The following is a 17298-nucleotide window of genomic DNA, read 5'->3' as shown; positions in this document are numbered from 1 at the left end:
TCTGGTCTGCTTGAAAGTCCTCTAAGAAAAGAAAAAAATCTGGAGAAGCACCTAAGACAGAAGTACAGGGATACTACAACAGCCAGCTGAAATCAGGTCATCAGATGTTCCCTGATTGCTCAATGGCTGTGACAACTGCATGAAATTGTTGAGGGTCCTGGGTTCAATCCCCACAGAAGAGTCATTTTTCTGTTACTCTTATTGCCTACTAGTTAGGGAGGTACTTTTTTATGAGTGAAGTTTACTGGGTTTGATCCCTGATAACAGAAAATGGGAATTGTTTTCTTTGTCTGGCAGTTTGCACAAACTTTAAAGATATGACCTTTAACAAGCTGCTCTCTGAGGGCTAGAGTCCATCAGCCTCCTATTTGTTGGGGTTGAGAACACTTAGCATTGTGTAGAGCATGTCTGTCTCCAAAGTAAATAAACTGATATGGTTGCTGATGCCACATTCCATATAAGGACTTTCAGGATAAGTGTGCTTACTGCCAAAGTCTTTAGCATAACATTGGTGAGTGGGTACTTTGTAGAAATTTAGGCTTAAGACCCTTAATACTGTACACCAGGCCCTTCTGTCTTATCTAGCTAAGTAGAATTATACAGCCCTCTTAGGAAAACCCAACATGTAGGCAGAGCCAAACCAAGTTGGCAACTAAAACATCCCCCTGAAAAACAAAAGGAGAGAAAATCTAGGCCCAAAAGAGAAGTCAGACCTGCACCAGATTCCAAGGACTGAGGACATCAGCTCCACAGAGACACTTGGGGAGCCCCCAAGTATACTGTCTGCAGCCATCAAGGTGCCTGGAAATACTACTTTGGAAGCTGCCGTGCTGTCATCACTCAGTGTGTCCCACCAGACCAAAATCCAATCTAGCCAACAGGCAGCCAGTCCTTGTCAGACTTTGGCTCCTGAAATGCATCTATTAAGCAAGGGGAGGGCAACATCTCATAGGATATTGTAGAGGAAGATGTCCAAGTTCACTGGACCTAAGAACCCACGTACACCCCTCCCATGGCTCAAAGATCTATTGCTGCCACTTACTATGCAAAGACCCAGGTGATGGAAGCACAGGGCTCTGCCAAACTGAAGTTTCTACCTTATGGTGAGTCATCATCCCCAAGTCCACATTACCTTACTGCAGCAAGAAGCCAGCCAACCCTATCTGTCAGCAATCTTAACCAAAATAAAAACTGAAGTGTTCCCTTTGAAAGACCTGAACTACTTTACCTCTGAGGATGAGGAAAGGTGTCTGGATTATAAGTCCAAAATGCCCTCCCTTCATATCCTCTGACTAGACAGTGAGGACATCTTGGCTTCTGTTTCACCACTAGAAGACTTGTTATATAGGGTACAGGACTCGCATGAGGCAATATTTCCAGTGGCAAACCTATGAGACCTCAGTCCTCCAGAAAAAGGCAATGGATCTCCTGTGCATGGGCTCTCCTAAACTAGTAGCTATCTTTTCAGAATAGGAAGCCCTCCTTGATGTTTCTGACACCATACCCTTGGAGCAGATTCAAAACCTGCACTTCCAAGAGATCTGACCAGTTTTAAGAGATGCAGGACACTCAAAAGTTCGACTGTAAGATATCTAATGTAGACACTGCCTCAGTGTGTCTGGAATTGACAGAGGAAGCAAATCTGACTCCTGGATGTGACACTCTTCTCTCACTGACAAGGAAAGTAAGTTAATGAATAACTTTAGAAATAAAAGATGTAACCCTCATCAATCCTGGCATTCAAGTGATTGAAATCTCATTACCTCTTTTTGACATACCAGGAAAATGTCATTAAGCAGCTTTTCAAAGTTCTGGGGAGTGCAGGAAGACAATCTGTAAGCTTCTGTGCTTGCTCAAATACAAACCTCTTCTACATGTAGGGAAGTATGCCCCAATGCACAGAGCTCATGTTGTGTATGGTCATCCATGTCTGGCACTAGATGCTAAGTTATTAGAAGATATTCCTGGCTTTGGACTCAGTCCCTGTCCAAGGATGTGAAGGTGCAGCTCCATTATTCACCTCTGAGGAATAAGTCACTCTTCTGACCCCCTGTATACAACTTATTCAAAAAGTTGAAAGCAGAAGGAAGACCATGGCATCCATGAAACATGTTCCACACTTTGATGCCTTAATATGACATAAGTTATAATTCCAAGTAAGAACCTTACTACAAGCAGCAAAATAAATGTAATCAGCTAAAAGGTAGAAAAGCAACACAAGACAGAAGATAGTGGGAGTTTGTGGGGCCTTCAGGGGCCACCCCCTAACATGGAGTATCTGTGACAACACCAGTCTCTCCCATACCCCAATCTCCACAAATCTCAACTTGTCCCATTTAACCCTAGCCCCTTTCAGTTTCCCTATCCAGTTTGCAAGGTAGGGGTTCAGCTGGCCTCTATTCTTTTCAAGAGTGAGCCAGTACCACCTCAGATAAATGAGTACTACAAATTATAGCCAGGTGATGCATGCTGCAATTAATAGACAGACCAAGAGGTCAAGCATCCATACAAATAGACCAGGAAAATATGGTAAGTCTCATATTTTTCAGAAATGGTGGCTAATTGCACATTATAAGCTCTGCCCCAGGGGTCAGTAAAACTGAGAATTTTACTCAAGGTCTTTTCTCATCCAAAGGAAAGACAGGTCCTAAAGACCCATTTTAGATCTCTCAAGACTAAAGAAATTCCTAAAAAACGCCAACATTTTGGATTTTGATACTACAGACACTACTACCTCTCCTGAGTCTTCAGGCACTCCTTGTTACACCAGACATCAAGGATGACTGCTTCCATATTACCATGTACTGAGATCACAGACAGTATCTGAAGATTGTGGCAGGGGGCCACCATAACCAGTTTACTTCCTTGCCTTTTGGTTTATCTACTGCATTCAGAGTTTTCACAAAATGCCTGGTCCAAAAATTAGCTCACTACAGGAACAAGAATATCCACATTTACCCATACCTAGATGACTGCATGATTCAGACATACTCCTAAGATGAGATTCAAAGAGCTATGGACTTTATCTTAAATTACCTGAGCAGTTTGCACTTCACCCTTAATAAGCCCAACTTTTATAAGGCAGAGATTTTTTTTCTGGGGACACAATTCAGTACAGACACAAATCTTTCACAAGGTAAATGGGAGTCACTTATAGCCCTTTACCACTCCATGGCAGTGAATCTCTTACTAAGGGTCAAACAATTGGTTACCATTTTAGGACATGACATCCACTGTGTTGGTGGTGGCCTTAGCTAAATTACACATGATGAAAATACAATGATTCCTCAGGAACATGAGAGACCAGCAGCTCCAAAATCTGGAAATTACCATCAGTGTTATCTTGTACCAGAAAGAATTAAAGTGGTGATTTCAGCAAATGGAAAATAACATGGGAGTTCCATTCCAGCTGCCAGTGTCCAAACAAATTCTTGCACAGAGTCCTCTGGTCTAATCCAGAGAGCCCACACATTGGACCTCAAAGCGCAGGTCACCTACAGACCAAGGGAGCAAAGACTGTACATAAATACCAAGGAGATGATGTCAGTTATCCAGTCAATGAAGGCTTTCCAAGCTGTCTGGATACAAGGGGTTGTGAACATAATCACAGAAAATACTACTGTGATGTGGCAAACAAGCAAGCAAGGGAGCACACACTTTTGTCACCATTGCAGCTTGGCCATACAGATCTAGGAATAGGCCTTGCAGTCAGTTATGTCTCTGACAGCCACCTATATAGCAACACAGAAAAGTGTAATGGCAGAAAAATTAAACATGACCTCTGTAGATCCACACAACTGGATGTTGCACAAGGAGATTTTTCTAGTTCTGGCAGTCAGATAGAGTGTTCCAGAGAAAGACCTCTTTGCTTCTCCAACCAAAAGACAGTTAACAAACATTGATTCAGAGTACCACAAGCTAGGTTGAGCAATGAGTAGATTTCCCCAAACTGGGATGGTCTATCACTTTATGCTTTCTTTCTGATAACCACATACCTATCAGTGATACATAAGTTCAAGGAGGAGAGGCCAGAAATTATTGTCATAGCCCTATGCTGGCTAAGGCAGCACTTGTTCTCTCCCCTCATTCAAATTTCAAAAGAGAAGTTTTGCATGCTGTCTCGGCATGTGACCCACCTGATGCAGTGCTGAGGGTCCCTGATACACCACAATTTGACCACAATGAACTTTGTAGTTTGGAGCAACCAGACCAAGTTTGTGCTGATCCAGTATCTGTTACCCCTCAAATATAATTGAGGAGCAAAAGAAAAAGAAAAAAAAGAGGCTTTGCATCAACATGCATATTCTGAATAATTTGAAGAATATAATGCTGAAGTCTGGCATTAATGACTGATTGTATTTTTCTTCCCTTTGGTCTTCAAGTTTTTCTTCTGTTTTTTCATTGCTCCTGAAGCTGTTAGGGGTTATGACTTCTGTTTTTTTAGGTGTTTAAAATGGAGACATTTTTGTACCCGTGATTCTGGAGACCTTCTTAAGGGCAGGCCCAACTGTGCCAAATTGATCCAATCTGCATAAGGCTGACCCTGGCTTGGAGGATATGACTGTATTAGTCTTTGTACACCACTAAATTATGGAACCATGCTGAAAAGTAATGAGACAGGCTAGAAAGCAAAACACATATAAATCATACTTATCAAAAGGGAAGATATATTCCCTGTAGTGATAAAGGAGGAGCCAGCATCCAACACAGGTTCATAGGTGTGTATAGTAGGCGTATAGCCATGCAATCCAACCCAATTGTGTCCTTATGTACCATGGTCATTTATTAAGAGGAGGTATGTTAAGATATTTCTAGAGGTTATTTGGGGGGGTGCCTTAGTTTGGACATTACTGCCTGCCTATGTCTATCAGAGAAAAGGGGGCCAGATTTGGGAAGAATTTCCAAATTCCCATCTGTTGGTCAAGGTTACACTTAAAAAGGGTTGGGGATGATCTGTGCTACACATTGATAGGGAGCCTGTTCCAAAGCTTGGTGATCCTCTGAGACGCATATCTGTCTTGCCAACATGTCTTGCTTATGTCACAAGCAAAATTTTAATTCTTGGATCTCGTGATTCCATTGCTGTTTATTTTGTGGATGTGCAAAAGGTCCATCAAAGCTGGATCCAAGGATTACTTGTATGACAGGCATAGACTTCCCTCGGTAACCTGTAAGAGATATCCATATAGGGCAATGTGTTTATACCATGGATTTTCCTAATATTGAACCTTTGTTGGCATTCCATCTGTTGCATATGTCTGTCAGGTATATGCCATAGGGGGTGTTGTACTGAATGATGGGTCAGATAAGGGCTGAATAAAGCATCACTGTAACTTTCTTGGACCTGGTTGCTAGGCTCTTACTTATAAGTTGGGCAGCATAGAATGATTTTCTTACTACCTTGGCCACATGTTGGTCAAAGGCCAGATTACTGTTTACATATGTTTCCAGAACCGTAATGACCAGGCCAGCTCTTAGGGGTATCTTTTCAATGGAGTAATTAGCTTGGGTGGCAGCTTTCCCAAAAGGCACTATAATCCATTTCCTGGCATTGAGCTTCAGTCTGTGACTTTTGGCACCTTTCATTTATCTGTGTTAGACCCTCTTTTAAGATGTTTGTGTCAGCAAAGGCTCTTTATGTTAGGCTTTACCTCTGAGAATTAGATGCCAAGTAGAAGTCGTCTCAGCATGGAGCCCTGAGGTACCCCGTTAGATGTGCTTCTTGTTCTTCAGTATTTCTGAACTCTTTGAAATAGGTCTAACTTACTCTTTGGTGAAGGCAGGCTTAACATACTTTGAAAAAAATGATCATAAAAGTAAATAAAATAACAACATTTCAAGTACTTTATTCTAAAATCATATACTCTCTAATGCCTCAGCTAATATTTTCAAGGAAAATCTGAATTCTCATGCTCTGTCTTACCAGAGCAAAATCAGTGATTGCTTGAGACTGTGGTGCACTGTTTTGGTGCTTTTCATCTTTCTCCGTGTTATTAACTGTGGAGTTGATACATTAATGTTCAGTGGTGTGAAGAACTTACCTCCTACATAGGGGGTTCAGGAAACAGTTTTCATTATGTGCTATTGCAATGAATGGTACAGACGTTAAATCTGGTTGTGATCAAGTTTATGATTTTGAGCAATTGCATTCTGTTACTTCATTCTGAAAGTTGGTAGACAACAATGGAAATTATGTTTGCTTAAGTTAAACTCAAAAGCATCAGGAATAATCCACCCAATCTGGTGTTTGGATTGAGTTGTTTAACCCTGATGTATCTCTTACTTGAAGAGTGCTGACTAAATCAATTCTTCAAATATGTTCTATTATTTATGTAACACTGAACTCTACCCTTGGTTTATAGCTTATCTCAGTACTAACCCTTTTGAAAAGAAAGTGTTTCAGTGCAAGTGCTAATGTATTTAATATTACCTAAGTAACCCCATAAACTCATACTTTCAGGATGTAAAATTGTGGGCAGTGACTAAAGTGAAAACTACAGAAGTGCAGAATGAATGTAAAATCTGAATATGAAAAAAGATACTGAGCCCTTCATGATCTTTAACATAACTAATCATCTCCAACAATAACATCTTCACATTATGAAGCAGTGATCAACCTTCCTCAGAATTTCTGATAAAACAGCACCCTCAATGAGAATGCACTTACACCCAGTGCATTGAAACTGAACGTTCACTGATTTCAGGTTTTTGAGTATATCACTGTCAACTTGGGTGTTTATGATTTAAACTTGTTCCTATGTAGCATCTGTGTAATTGTGGTATTATTATATAAATGTAAGGGGTTGTACAGGGAGGCATAAGCCCCTGCAAAAAAATATATATATATTATTTAAGCAGTTTTGTTCCTTTCAAGATATTCTATATATCTAGCAGTGGTCATTTTGATTTGCTAAGTTATATTATATATGCAGTATTGGTTATTTTAGTTTATTGTGTGCATGGTGTTTACTTTGCTTGGATGTTCCACTTAAGAGTGAAGGAATTGAAAAATAAAAAGATATTGTGGCTGGTGGGCATTGCCATGTGCCTTAAAAGTTTGGTTTTCTGTACAGTACTGTAGTTACAGGGAGAAAATAAAGAATGCTGCAAACAAATGACTTTTTGTTCTTTAGTAGAAAAGGCTGGGTGTGTGATCAGAAAGCATGTTATTACAGCCGATGGAGACTTCTTTCTGGTATTGGTGGGTTATTATCAGTAAGGTATTGGTTGTTTGGGTTTTATGTTGTTACGGCTTCAACAAACTTTCCCTTAGTGTTTCTGTTTTCATTGGTTTGTTTACATAGATGTTTCATTGTGATGCGCTTTTAGATTTTTTTTTTTTCGTTTTGCTTCTTATATAGCTTTCATGCTTGTGGCACTTAATTTTAGGGCATACATTTTTCTCCCTCCTACACATGGCAAACAGAACTACCAGTCAAGAATAAATTCAAAAGATGGGGTGCAAATTATAAAAATAGAGTTATCTGTAGCTCATGCATATCCCCAAGTAATTTAAAGCATGTCTGTGTAGATATGTAGAATTATGGAATCATACTCAACTCATTGAACTCTCTAAGTCAGTGTTGGCAAGGTTTTAAATTTGGTAGAAGAATGCACAGACAGAAAAACTACATAATCAGTGCCTAAAATAACCTCATTAGTGGATGTATTTACTTTTGTGATATTGTCTCAGAGCTGGAGGACTCTATAAGTAATATCAAAAGACCAGAGTCTTATGACTTTGTTTAACACATTTCAAACTCATAATGATCTGAAGCTTGGTGATGATACTGTCAGAAAGATTAATCATATTTCTGTTAATAGTCTGTCCTCTAAATGTTTATATTTGGCAACTTCAGCCTTTGCTAGCTAGCACTAGTGAAAGTCTAACTGGGAGTTATGTTACCAAGGACTTTGAAATAGGCAGTTGAAATTCCTCTGCAAAAAGGGGGGGGGGGTGGCACAACAAACTAAGCAGTTATGGTCCCTTTCCACTGTTGCACCAGCTGGCAGACTTCTTTAGATTGAAGTAAATAAGTGGATAACAGACCATCACAAAGCACATGGTAACAAATACTTTGCGATTTCTGCCCTCCTTTCCACTACAGATGACCTATGACCTAAAATGAGCAAAGGGCATTTTCTTTTCATTCTTCTGACGTTTACCAAAGCATTTCACAAGCTAATCCACACTGCCCTTATTACATGACTGGAACACTGGAGAATGATGGTTGAAGACATACGTTGTTTCAGTAGTTCCTAACCCTTTGCTGATTTCACTCATGGGAGAGACATTTTAGGGTGAAAAGGGAATACTGCATTGCACACTCAATGACAGGAAAAGGCAGCCACCCTCCAAGGGTCAGTTATTAGTTCCTTGCTGATCACCGTTTACATTAATAGCATGTGATGCACTGCAGTATTTTTTTTCTAATCAATGTTAATATTGTTACATTGTATCTGTCCTAACAGCAAGGTGCTCTCTTTTCAAAGTAGCTTTGATACACTGCAGTTTTGGTTAGTGTCATCTGACATCATTCTGACCATAGGCAATAAAAGGAGCCCATCATTTTTCCAGTCATTTTTCCCAGTAAAGCGGTTGATGATGCCGTTAACATCAAATCAAATGTAGCACTGCTAATTGATGTATACATGTCCTTTCCTGTTGTCCTATAATATGTTATTACCTACTAGATACTATGTATCTGTTTTTTTTAACCTGTGGAGCTTTTCTCCCCAGGCCTCTACCAAAAAGTTGCTGTTGCCTCAGATGGACAATCCCAGTGAAAAAATTTAATTAGTATGTGACGTCCCTTCTCTGGGCCACTGATCGAGCAGCCTCAATCCTCACCACTGACAACAGTGGGGAACATTCACTGTGAGAAAAATAAACACACACACAGTATTTTCAGATGCAGACCTCTGCACCAAGTCCAATTTCCTTTAAATGAAAACACCTTAGAACATAAAAAAATCACTCTATCTCTGTTTTCTGAGTTATTTTAACACCTCAAAATCACTCTGACTGCTTCTTATAGAATTGTAATGTTTTCTGCAAAATAGCTGTCAATGGGGCTTAACATATTAATGTAATCTTATTTTTCGTCAAGACTTTCTCGTTCCCATAATTCATTTCAAGTCTGCTTTATATGAGTCATGCTAGACATAAGGAAGTAGTGATGTATTCCCATTTCATTGACATATAATGGGATTAGTGTCAGTCATTGTCATCTTATATATTGGGTGTAACAGGACTGCTTATTTTACAGTATACTAAGGAATTATACAGCTGCAACCAAAACAGTTGTTAAATACAGGCCTTTGTTTAAAGTATCTTTTTCTAGTCAAAGATGAATTAACAGCCCATCCCCCTACACTTTGGTAAATGTGAAAGACAAACCACTTCAACCTCAGAGACAAAGTAAAAAAAACCTCCAAAAACACTCTCTTCTCTTGCAGTCTGAACCTAAAAAGCAACAAACATGAGCTGAAAGATGAATTTGTTAAGCGCTTTCATTTCACTACAGTGGAAACCTAATCAGAATGAAAACACATCATACACAATCCCATTTTAAAGTCCCTCCATTATCTAAATAAGCAATCAGGCACAAACATAAAAACCTTCAACTTGACATTTAAAGAAACAACCTATTAATTCTTATTAAAAATCACTGAGTCAAAACACAAACACACATACACACACACACACACACACACACACACACACATATATATATATATATATATATATATATATATATATATATATATATATATATATATATATATATATAAATCTTATGTTATACAAAAATATATAAAATACAGAAAATCACATCTCCACATGTTTCAATTTTAATAAGCAATTAATTGAGCAGGATCCATTTATACCTGGCATGCTTATGGCATTGAGTTTTAACTGCCATTGACCTCACATTTCAGTAGATGCTCATCTGTTCATCTGTTATCAAACCTCTTTGGTCTTTCAAAACTAGGAAATTCAACAACGTGACTAGCCAATGCATTTTTCATATCATTTTTCTTTATACTTAATAAATGTTCACACACCCTTTCTTTGAATTTCCTGCTGGTTTTACCCACATAAAACGATTTACATTCTATGCAGGTAGCAAGATAAACTACATGGGATGAATTGCATGTAAAAAAAACTTTGTAACTTAATAATAACATCATTCACAACAAACTCATATCCAGTTAGAATATACGGGCACTGGGCACACCGGCCACACTTATACATGCCACTTCTAGTAACCCTAACTGATGCTGAGAATTCTAATACATTCTTAAAAGATTTGTCTTTTTTAAAAACTATTTTGGGACATTCACCCACAACCTCCAGGATTTTGTGGTCACAAGCTTAAATCGATCAGTTTCTCTTTAGGCAACTAACAACATTATTGCTATCTAATGAATAACTTGTAATAAAAAAAACTTTTCACTCTTATTCATATTTTTCACAATAAAAGGTAAAGATATAGTTAATAATAAATAATAAAAAAGAAAACATGAAAATACTGAATATCTATTTATAATAAACACCAGAGTTTATATTACAGGAAATATAAAAAAAACAACACATATGCAAAGACTCCAGACAGATACAGAAATGACAACATTTAGCTAATAACTGACTGAAGAATTACTGTTCCCTAGTTACTTACTAAAGCAAGGCAAGATAAAAGAGGATGAATGTTTTGTCATGTCCAAAAAAAAGAGTGCACCCCCTAACATCTCTGACTTGTATTCAAATACAATTTTACTGCTGGATATAGAATGACATCACATCTGGTCACTTGACTCTGTAGTTCACACTCCCCTTTCACTAGAAACTAAGCCAGGATCTGGCACAGATGTGTCACAGTACACACATAGAACTTTAGTTAAAGTTTATTACAGAATCTGGAAACTGTAAAACAATACCAACAATTCCACCCTTCCTGCAGAAACTAACAAACCAGTCTCTGGCACTCCAGGGTAGGAATTAGTTCACCACTAAGGACAACAGAGCAGGATTCCAGTGCAAACTTCTCACAGACATTGTGTCTCTGGCTGCATTCAGACCTGTGAGATAAAATTTATGGTCTAAGCCAAGTTGTTTAATTTTAGGCTATTTTCTTAAGGTTAGCTGGGTTGAGCTTAACCCCTTCCCTTTCAGTATCTTCTGCTAAAATACATACATTTCATCAGTTACAACAATATAGTCTGACACACATGTATATTTCTTTTCTGTCCAGCTGGACCCACTGTTGATACATTTTTAACACAAGCAACTTTATGAATACATTTTTAACACAAGCATCTGTACAAATCAGTTTTATATTCAAATGACATATAATTCTTTTCAAACTCCCAACTAGCTATACTGGGATATGTTACGTGTGCACTGCCCTACTCCCACTAGCACAGCTGGCACTACCTCAAATCATCACATAGTAAACAAATAAGTAAATGAATGAATAAAGATTTCCCTTCTGAAATTTAATTTTTCTAATCGAGCAGTGAAGAATTTGTCTGAGTGACAAAACAGACTGTGTTCAATGTCTAGTACACAAGGCTACAGAATACTATCTCCTAGACTACACTTACATACAAAGAAGCAGCAATTTTCACATGGTGTCTGTAACCTTTAACCTGTATGATTTATGTGGCTTTGTGTAAAAAAAAAAAAAATGAACAAGTGGCTTTTAGTAGCTCTTGGTATGACTTGTAAGCATATTTTAATTGGTGTTCACGTATGCGCATTGCTTGATGTTTAATATATATATATATATATATATATATATATATATATATATATATATGGAGAGATCTTAGCCTATGGTTGCTAACTACATCTGTTTTGTACAGTGTCACAAAATGGAAACAGAGCAGTACACTGCACTTTGTTATGTGATGTCAGATCATACTCTGAAAGGTAGAACTGGATGGATTTTTAACTTTTGCTCTGGGGTTGTTGGTTATGGCTACTTCAAACTGTATTACAAAATCACTTTATGATGTGTGCGCGCGTGTGTGTGTGTGTGTGTGTGTGTGTGTGTGTGTGTGTGTGTGTGTGTATGTGTGTGTAGATTTTCTCATTGATCACCACTGAAAGTTTAAAAATTAGCTTCTGGTTAACAAAGCAAAATGCATTTCAAATAAAGATTTACACTGGCAATAATATTACAGCTTTATTAATCCATATAACATAGAATAACAAATTCAACTTTTCAACTGCATTCCTTTTCTCTTTTTTTCAGGACTTTGCAACCATGGCCCTATTTCCAACATCAGTAAACCTTTTGTAATACAGCTAAACTGGAGAGGGTTTGGATTCCTGTATGGTTCCTGGGGTAAAGATCCTTCTCCTCGTCCCCCTAAGAATGAACTTTACTGGGTTGCACCACTGAACACAGATGCAAGATACCTGGAATACTACAGAACATACCAAAACTATGATGATTTCTTACTTTTCAAAAATCCAAAAGAACAGCGTATCCTTTATGGACAAGGCAGTGGTACAGTTGTCTTTAATAACTGTATGTATTACAACTGTCATGCTTCTGGAGATATCTGTAAAATTGATGTAGATACTAATACACTTATTATAAGAAAAACCCTTCCAGGTGCTGTATTTAACAACAGATTTTCTTATGCTGGTGTTAACTGGCAGGATTTTGATTTTGCTGTTGATGAAAGTGGTTTATGGGTGATTTACTCCACTGAGGCGAGCACAGGTAATATTGTTATTAGCAAACTTAATGAGACTACGCTCACTGTTGAAAATACTTGGCAAACTAAGCAGTACAAGCCAGCTGTATCAAATGCATTTATTGCATGTGGAGTCCTTTATGCTACAAGGACTGTAAGTACCAGGAAAGAAGAATTATTCTATATGTTTGACACAAAGACTGGAACTGAAAGTCGCCTGAATTTGGTGTTTGATAAGATGTTGGAAACAATTCAAAGTATTCAATATAATCCATCTGATCACAAACTGTATGTATATAATGATGGCTATGAAGTAACCTATGATGCAACATTTTCATCATAAAAAGAAAATGTATTAGGAATGTAATTGAAAACAAACCTGTCGAGTTTTTCAGTCTTCCAAGTGTTTCCTCATCTCATAATCATGACCGTACATGGATGCAAAGCACATTACTTTAACTGAAGTGAACCAAAGAGAGGGAGCAGACATAAATTTCTATTTTGTAGGCAAACATGAAATTTTTGTTCCATTAACCTCATTTCATCAAAGGTTGCTTCTTACAGACTTAAGAAAAGTATAATTCATTTTATCTGTTGTCGCCTACATTTGTAAAGAGGTCATCCAGTGTACCTCTTCCAATCCTTAAATATGCTGTCTCTCTCTCTCTACCTGTCTATATATATATATATATATATATATATATATATATAGAGAGAGAGAGAGAGACACACACACACACACACACACACACACACACACACACACACACACACACACACACACACACACACACACACATATATATATTAGTATATAACATTTATAGAGCAACATGATTAACAAACTAAATTAAAAAAATTTAAAAAAAGAAATTGTCTTTTTATTTGCAGGGGGCATTCAAAAAATAAATTGTCTTTTATTTGCAGGGGGCAAGCCCCCCTGCATCCCCACACTACATGTAAATTATATATACCACCTCCAATCCCCACAACACAAAATCTTTAACAGAAACAAAACTCACATGGTTCAAATAGCATCAGCTGGTCTGACTTTTTTTTCATGCGATGATTGCACCATTCGACCACCTCAATGGCACCCATATATTTAGATAGATAGATAGCTATAGCTCTAGATATAGAGACAGAGGTATAGATATAGATTTGTGTATATATTGAAAATATTGCTTTAGACATTTCCGATGCTGTTTGCTCAATGAACCATAATATAGTTTTGAAATAGTTAGGGAAAAATGCAGTCAGTGTTACATGGCTGACTGTCACATTGCCTAAAGCATCACAGGCCTGAAATAAAACTAGTGCATATAAGTAGTTTTCTCTGGTGGGGTGGTCAAAAGCCTACACCACCTCATGTCAGGGACTGCGTCTCTGTATCCCCCTCAGCATAATATAATTAACTCCGAGGTTGTTGTCCTGTTGTGCAGACAGGAAAGAACCTTATGCTTTTCTTCAGCTATCTTGATTTTCATCTCATAATGTTCTTTCACCTGAATTGCTAATGCTGTATGCCCTACTTCCAAGAAAAAAATGCTAAGCTGAGTAGACTGAGCATATTTTACTGATTATGCCAAATATCAATTTCCGATTTACTGGGAAGTAAATATTTGCAGTGAAAAAATGTTTTTAGTCCAGAATCTTCACTGCAACATGACTGAGGAAAGGGAAATTAATAGTTTGTTACTAATATGGTGATCTCAGAAAATTTTGAAGGTATGCCACAAATGTAAAATTGTGATCAGAATATTGCAGACAGACATTTTCAAAACTGTTTTTATTTTCTATGTGAGTACAAGGCCTCTGCTTGACACCCTTGCACCATAAGCCAGCTCCCTTTTACCCTCACACCGTAAGCTCTCTCCCTTTTATCCTTATACCGTAAGCCCTCTCCCTTTTACCCTCACACCATAAGCCCTCTCCCTTTCATCCTCACACCATAAGCCCTCACACCACCTCTACTTATTATAATCATCTCTGAATTCAGCATTAATCCCAGAAAGGACAGATCATTAGATCCCACAAAGTCCAAAGTCTTTGCATTTCACTTGTCTTCAATTTTTTTTTCAAAGCAAAGAACCATTTTTAAAATGCAGTGCTTGAATTAGTGAAATCTCAGCATTTGTCTTTTGGCAGAAGAAGTGACACCCTTGTTAAGTGCCTGATTAAATTTACCAAAGCAACATATAATCTGAGGATATTATACATTATGAACTGTAAATGTAAATGACCATGGTGAAACTATTGTGAAATTAAGAAATGTAGTTCTACAATTTGTAGAAATTAAAAAAAACTTAAATTTTATATTGCTGCTTTTATTGTTCTTCGCTATTAAAATTCCTTCTGTCATTTGGAGTCCTTAGCTGTCTTATTCTTTTACCACTGAAAATCATAAAAATGCTTCTGTGCTCTTCTAGAGTACAGTACTGAAGTCTGCTATGGTGACTGTCATACAACTGATATTTCAGGCAAGGCTTGCAAGTTTCTTGTTCAAATGATCAACATAATTTTGACAGGGTACAATTCTATTCTTTTACATACCTCATTAAAATGTCATTTAGAATTCTAAATGTGCTCAGTTTGCAATTAATATTCATATGAACATTGTCTGTTAAAATTTAATTTGCATTCATTTCTTTAAAGATGTTCTGTAACACTTTTCCAGTTTTCTCAGTCAGTTTTACACCTGATTTTTGCTCCTGTACCTGATACTTGATATTAAACTGTTTACTTTAACATTGTTATACCAGCTGTATGTTGTGTTATTTGAAAAAATGGTTGCTATACTGTTGAACTTTTATAACACTGCTTTTCTAAAACCATGCAGCTTATGTACCAAAACAGCTGTTTGCATATGGTCACAGAGCATTCATTCAGAAGCTCATTAATCTGTGACACTGCAACTGTCTGATTTTATAAGGGAAACAGTATCTTGCTTTGCTGGTATCAGTGGTCAAGTATGTAACTGTTGTCAGTACAGACAAGATCCCCATAGCTTTCAGACTTATATATACAGTTCTACTGTCACACTAACGTGAACAAAGGGAAATCCCCAAATCTGAAAAAGCAAAGGAATCACAAACACATAGAAATCACGTCAGCAGTTATAAGTATGAAAAGCATTGACTGCAGAACTTGAGAGTTGAACACTACCTTAAGTTTTCATCCAGTAGGAACTTGAAAAGGTATAGGGAAGATATAATGTGATTACTATAAAAGTGTTGCATTTAACATCTGACATACTGCAATCCCCATGTAATACTCCTTTCACTTTTTTGCCATCCTTCATTTATCTTATTTTTCCCTTTTCCGTGAGAATATGTTCTGTATGTAAACACTGCAGACAGTGTAGCTATTTCCAACTTCTAATCTGACCTATAACAATTCCTCTTCTTATTATGTACTTACTCTATGCTTTAGTATTTTCTTTCACTGCTGGTATCCATCCTGCCCCCTCACTTCAACTATGTATTACCTTGCTTCTTCATTTACTACAGTATTTAAACACTGGTCTCCCTCCCCAAGTAAGGCAAATTTTGCCTAAAGTATAGATACTGCCACAAAGATATATTTAGTTCACACTGATCCTTCTAATTTTGTTCCCACTTCTGGAGGTTGCATCATTCTGCAGTTTGGAGGGAAGAGGCTTGATTTTTCTTAATTTTTTGCTATACTTGGAGAAAACACAAGGATGTTTTGTTTCACAGAAAGATATGAACTGCCTACCAGAAGAAATAGACATTGACAAAACCAGTAACATTATTAAGAAATGAGTGGCACAACATACTGACATTTATTATGAGGCATGAGGCAAAGCAAAAAGAAATAGGCCATTGTTAACGAGGATATGCCCTTTATTCAGTTAGTAGGAGATTGTCTATATGGGTCAGGTAGTTCTTATATGCCATCAGAATGTATCCTCTTGTCTAGCTGTTCTCCTGCTACTGAATCTTTTAACTCTGCCAGTCACGATTTGCATTCTTATCCTATGTATATGTTACTGTCAATTTCTCTCTATTATTTCATCCCTTCCAAGTAGATCTTCTCTCCTCAGTTATACCAAAGCCCTGAAGGGGAGGCTTTGCAGTATTTGCAGGTGGGAAGTGGATCATGGAGGGAATCCTGTGGATAATACAACAGCAGCATAGGATGAAGAGGTGCCTTATGTTGGAATTAAAGACTGTGTGATGAAGTGCTCAAGGGTCTGACAGTCAAGAAGCTGGTAGACTTGACCTCTGTCATCCAGAAATGAATAAGGTATAGACAGGACTATAATTGTGCCATAGAATGATTAAGGAAGCCCTAGACAGGAATATTGTATTTTTGGAGCTATAGTGGAGTGACACCTGATAGACTGGATAAGGTGTATAGCAGCAGAAATGGCAACTATTAGATATTCTGAGATTCCTTAGAGCAGGTCTCAGACTACCAAAACTGAATGGGCAAAAATGCAGAGTTACATTTACCATGTCTGAGATTGCTGTTTCTTAAGAGTATTCCTTTATCTGTGAAGTATGGCAATCTTGGAGTTGGCATGTATATGTTTAGGAGGTGTAGGAGGAGTGCCCCCCCCTG

General features: G+C 37.6%; 1 protein-coding gene across 2 annotated transcripts in view; it reads left to right on the top strand.

The window, feature by feature from the left end:
* Nucleotides 1–15467, top strand: part of LOC122801983 (olfactomedin-4-like) — a 71791-nt gene extending 56324 nt beyond the window's left edge. For both annotated transcript variants that reach the window (XM_044071719.1, XM_044071720.1), the window contains one exon: nt 12261–15467. In XM_044071719.1, the coding sequence (XP_043927654.1) occupies nt 12261–13054 (794 nt within the window). In that variant the 3' untranslated portion in view covers nt 13055–15467. The remainder of the gene's footprint in view (nt 1–12260) is intronic.
* The last annotated feature ends 1831 nt before the right edge of the window (nt 15468–17298 follow it).

This window comes from Protopterus annectens, chromosome 5.part0 (assembly GCF_019279795.1).
Source record: "Protopterus annectens isolate FY-2018-M chromosome 5.part0, PAN1.0, whole genome shotgun sequence".
Classification (NCBI taxonomy): domain Eukaryota; kingdom Metazoa; phylum Chordata; order Ceratodontiformes; family Protopteridae; genus Protopterus; species Protopterus annectens.
The sequence above is the reverse complement of the archived record's forward strand: the minus strand, read 5'-3'. Positions and strand labels throughout refer to the sequence as shown.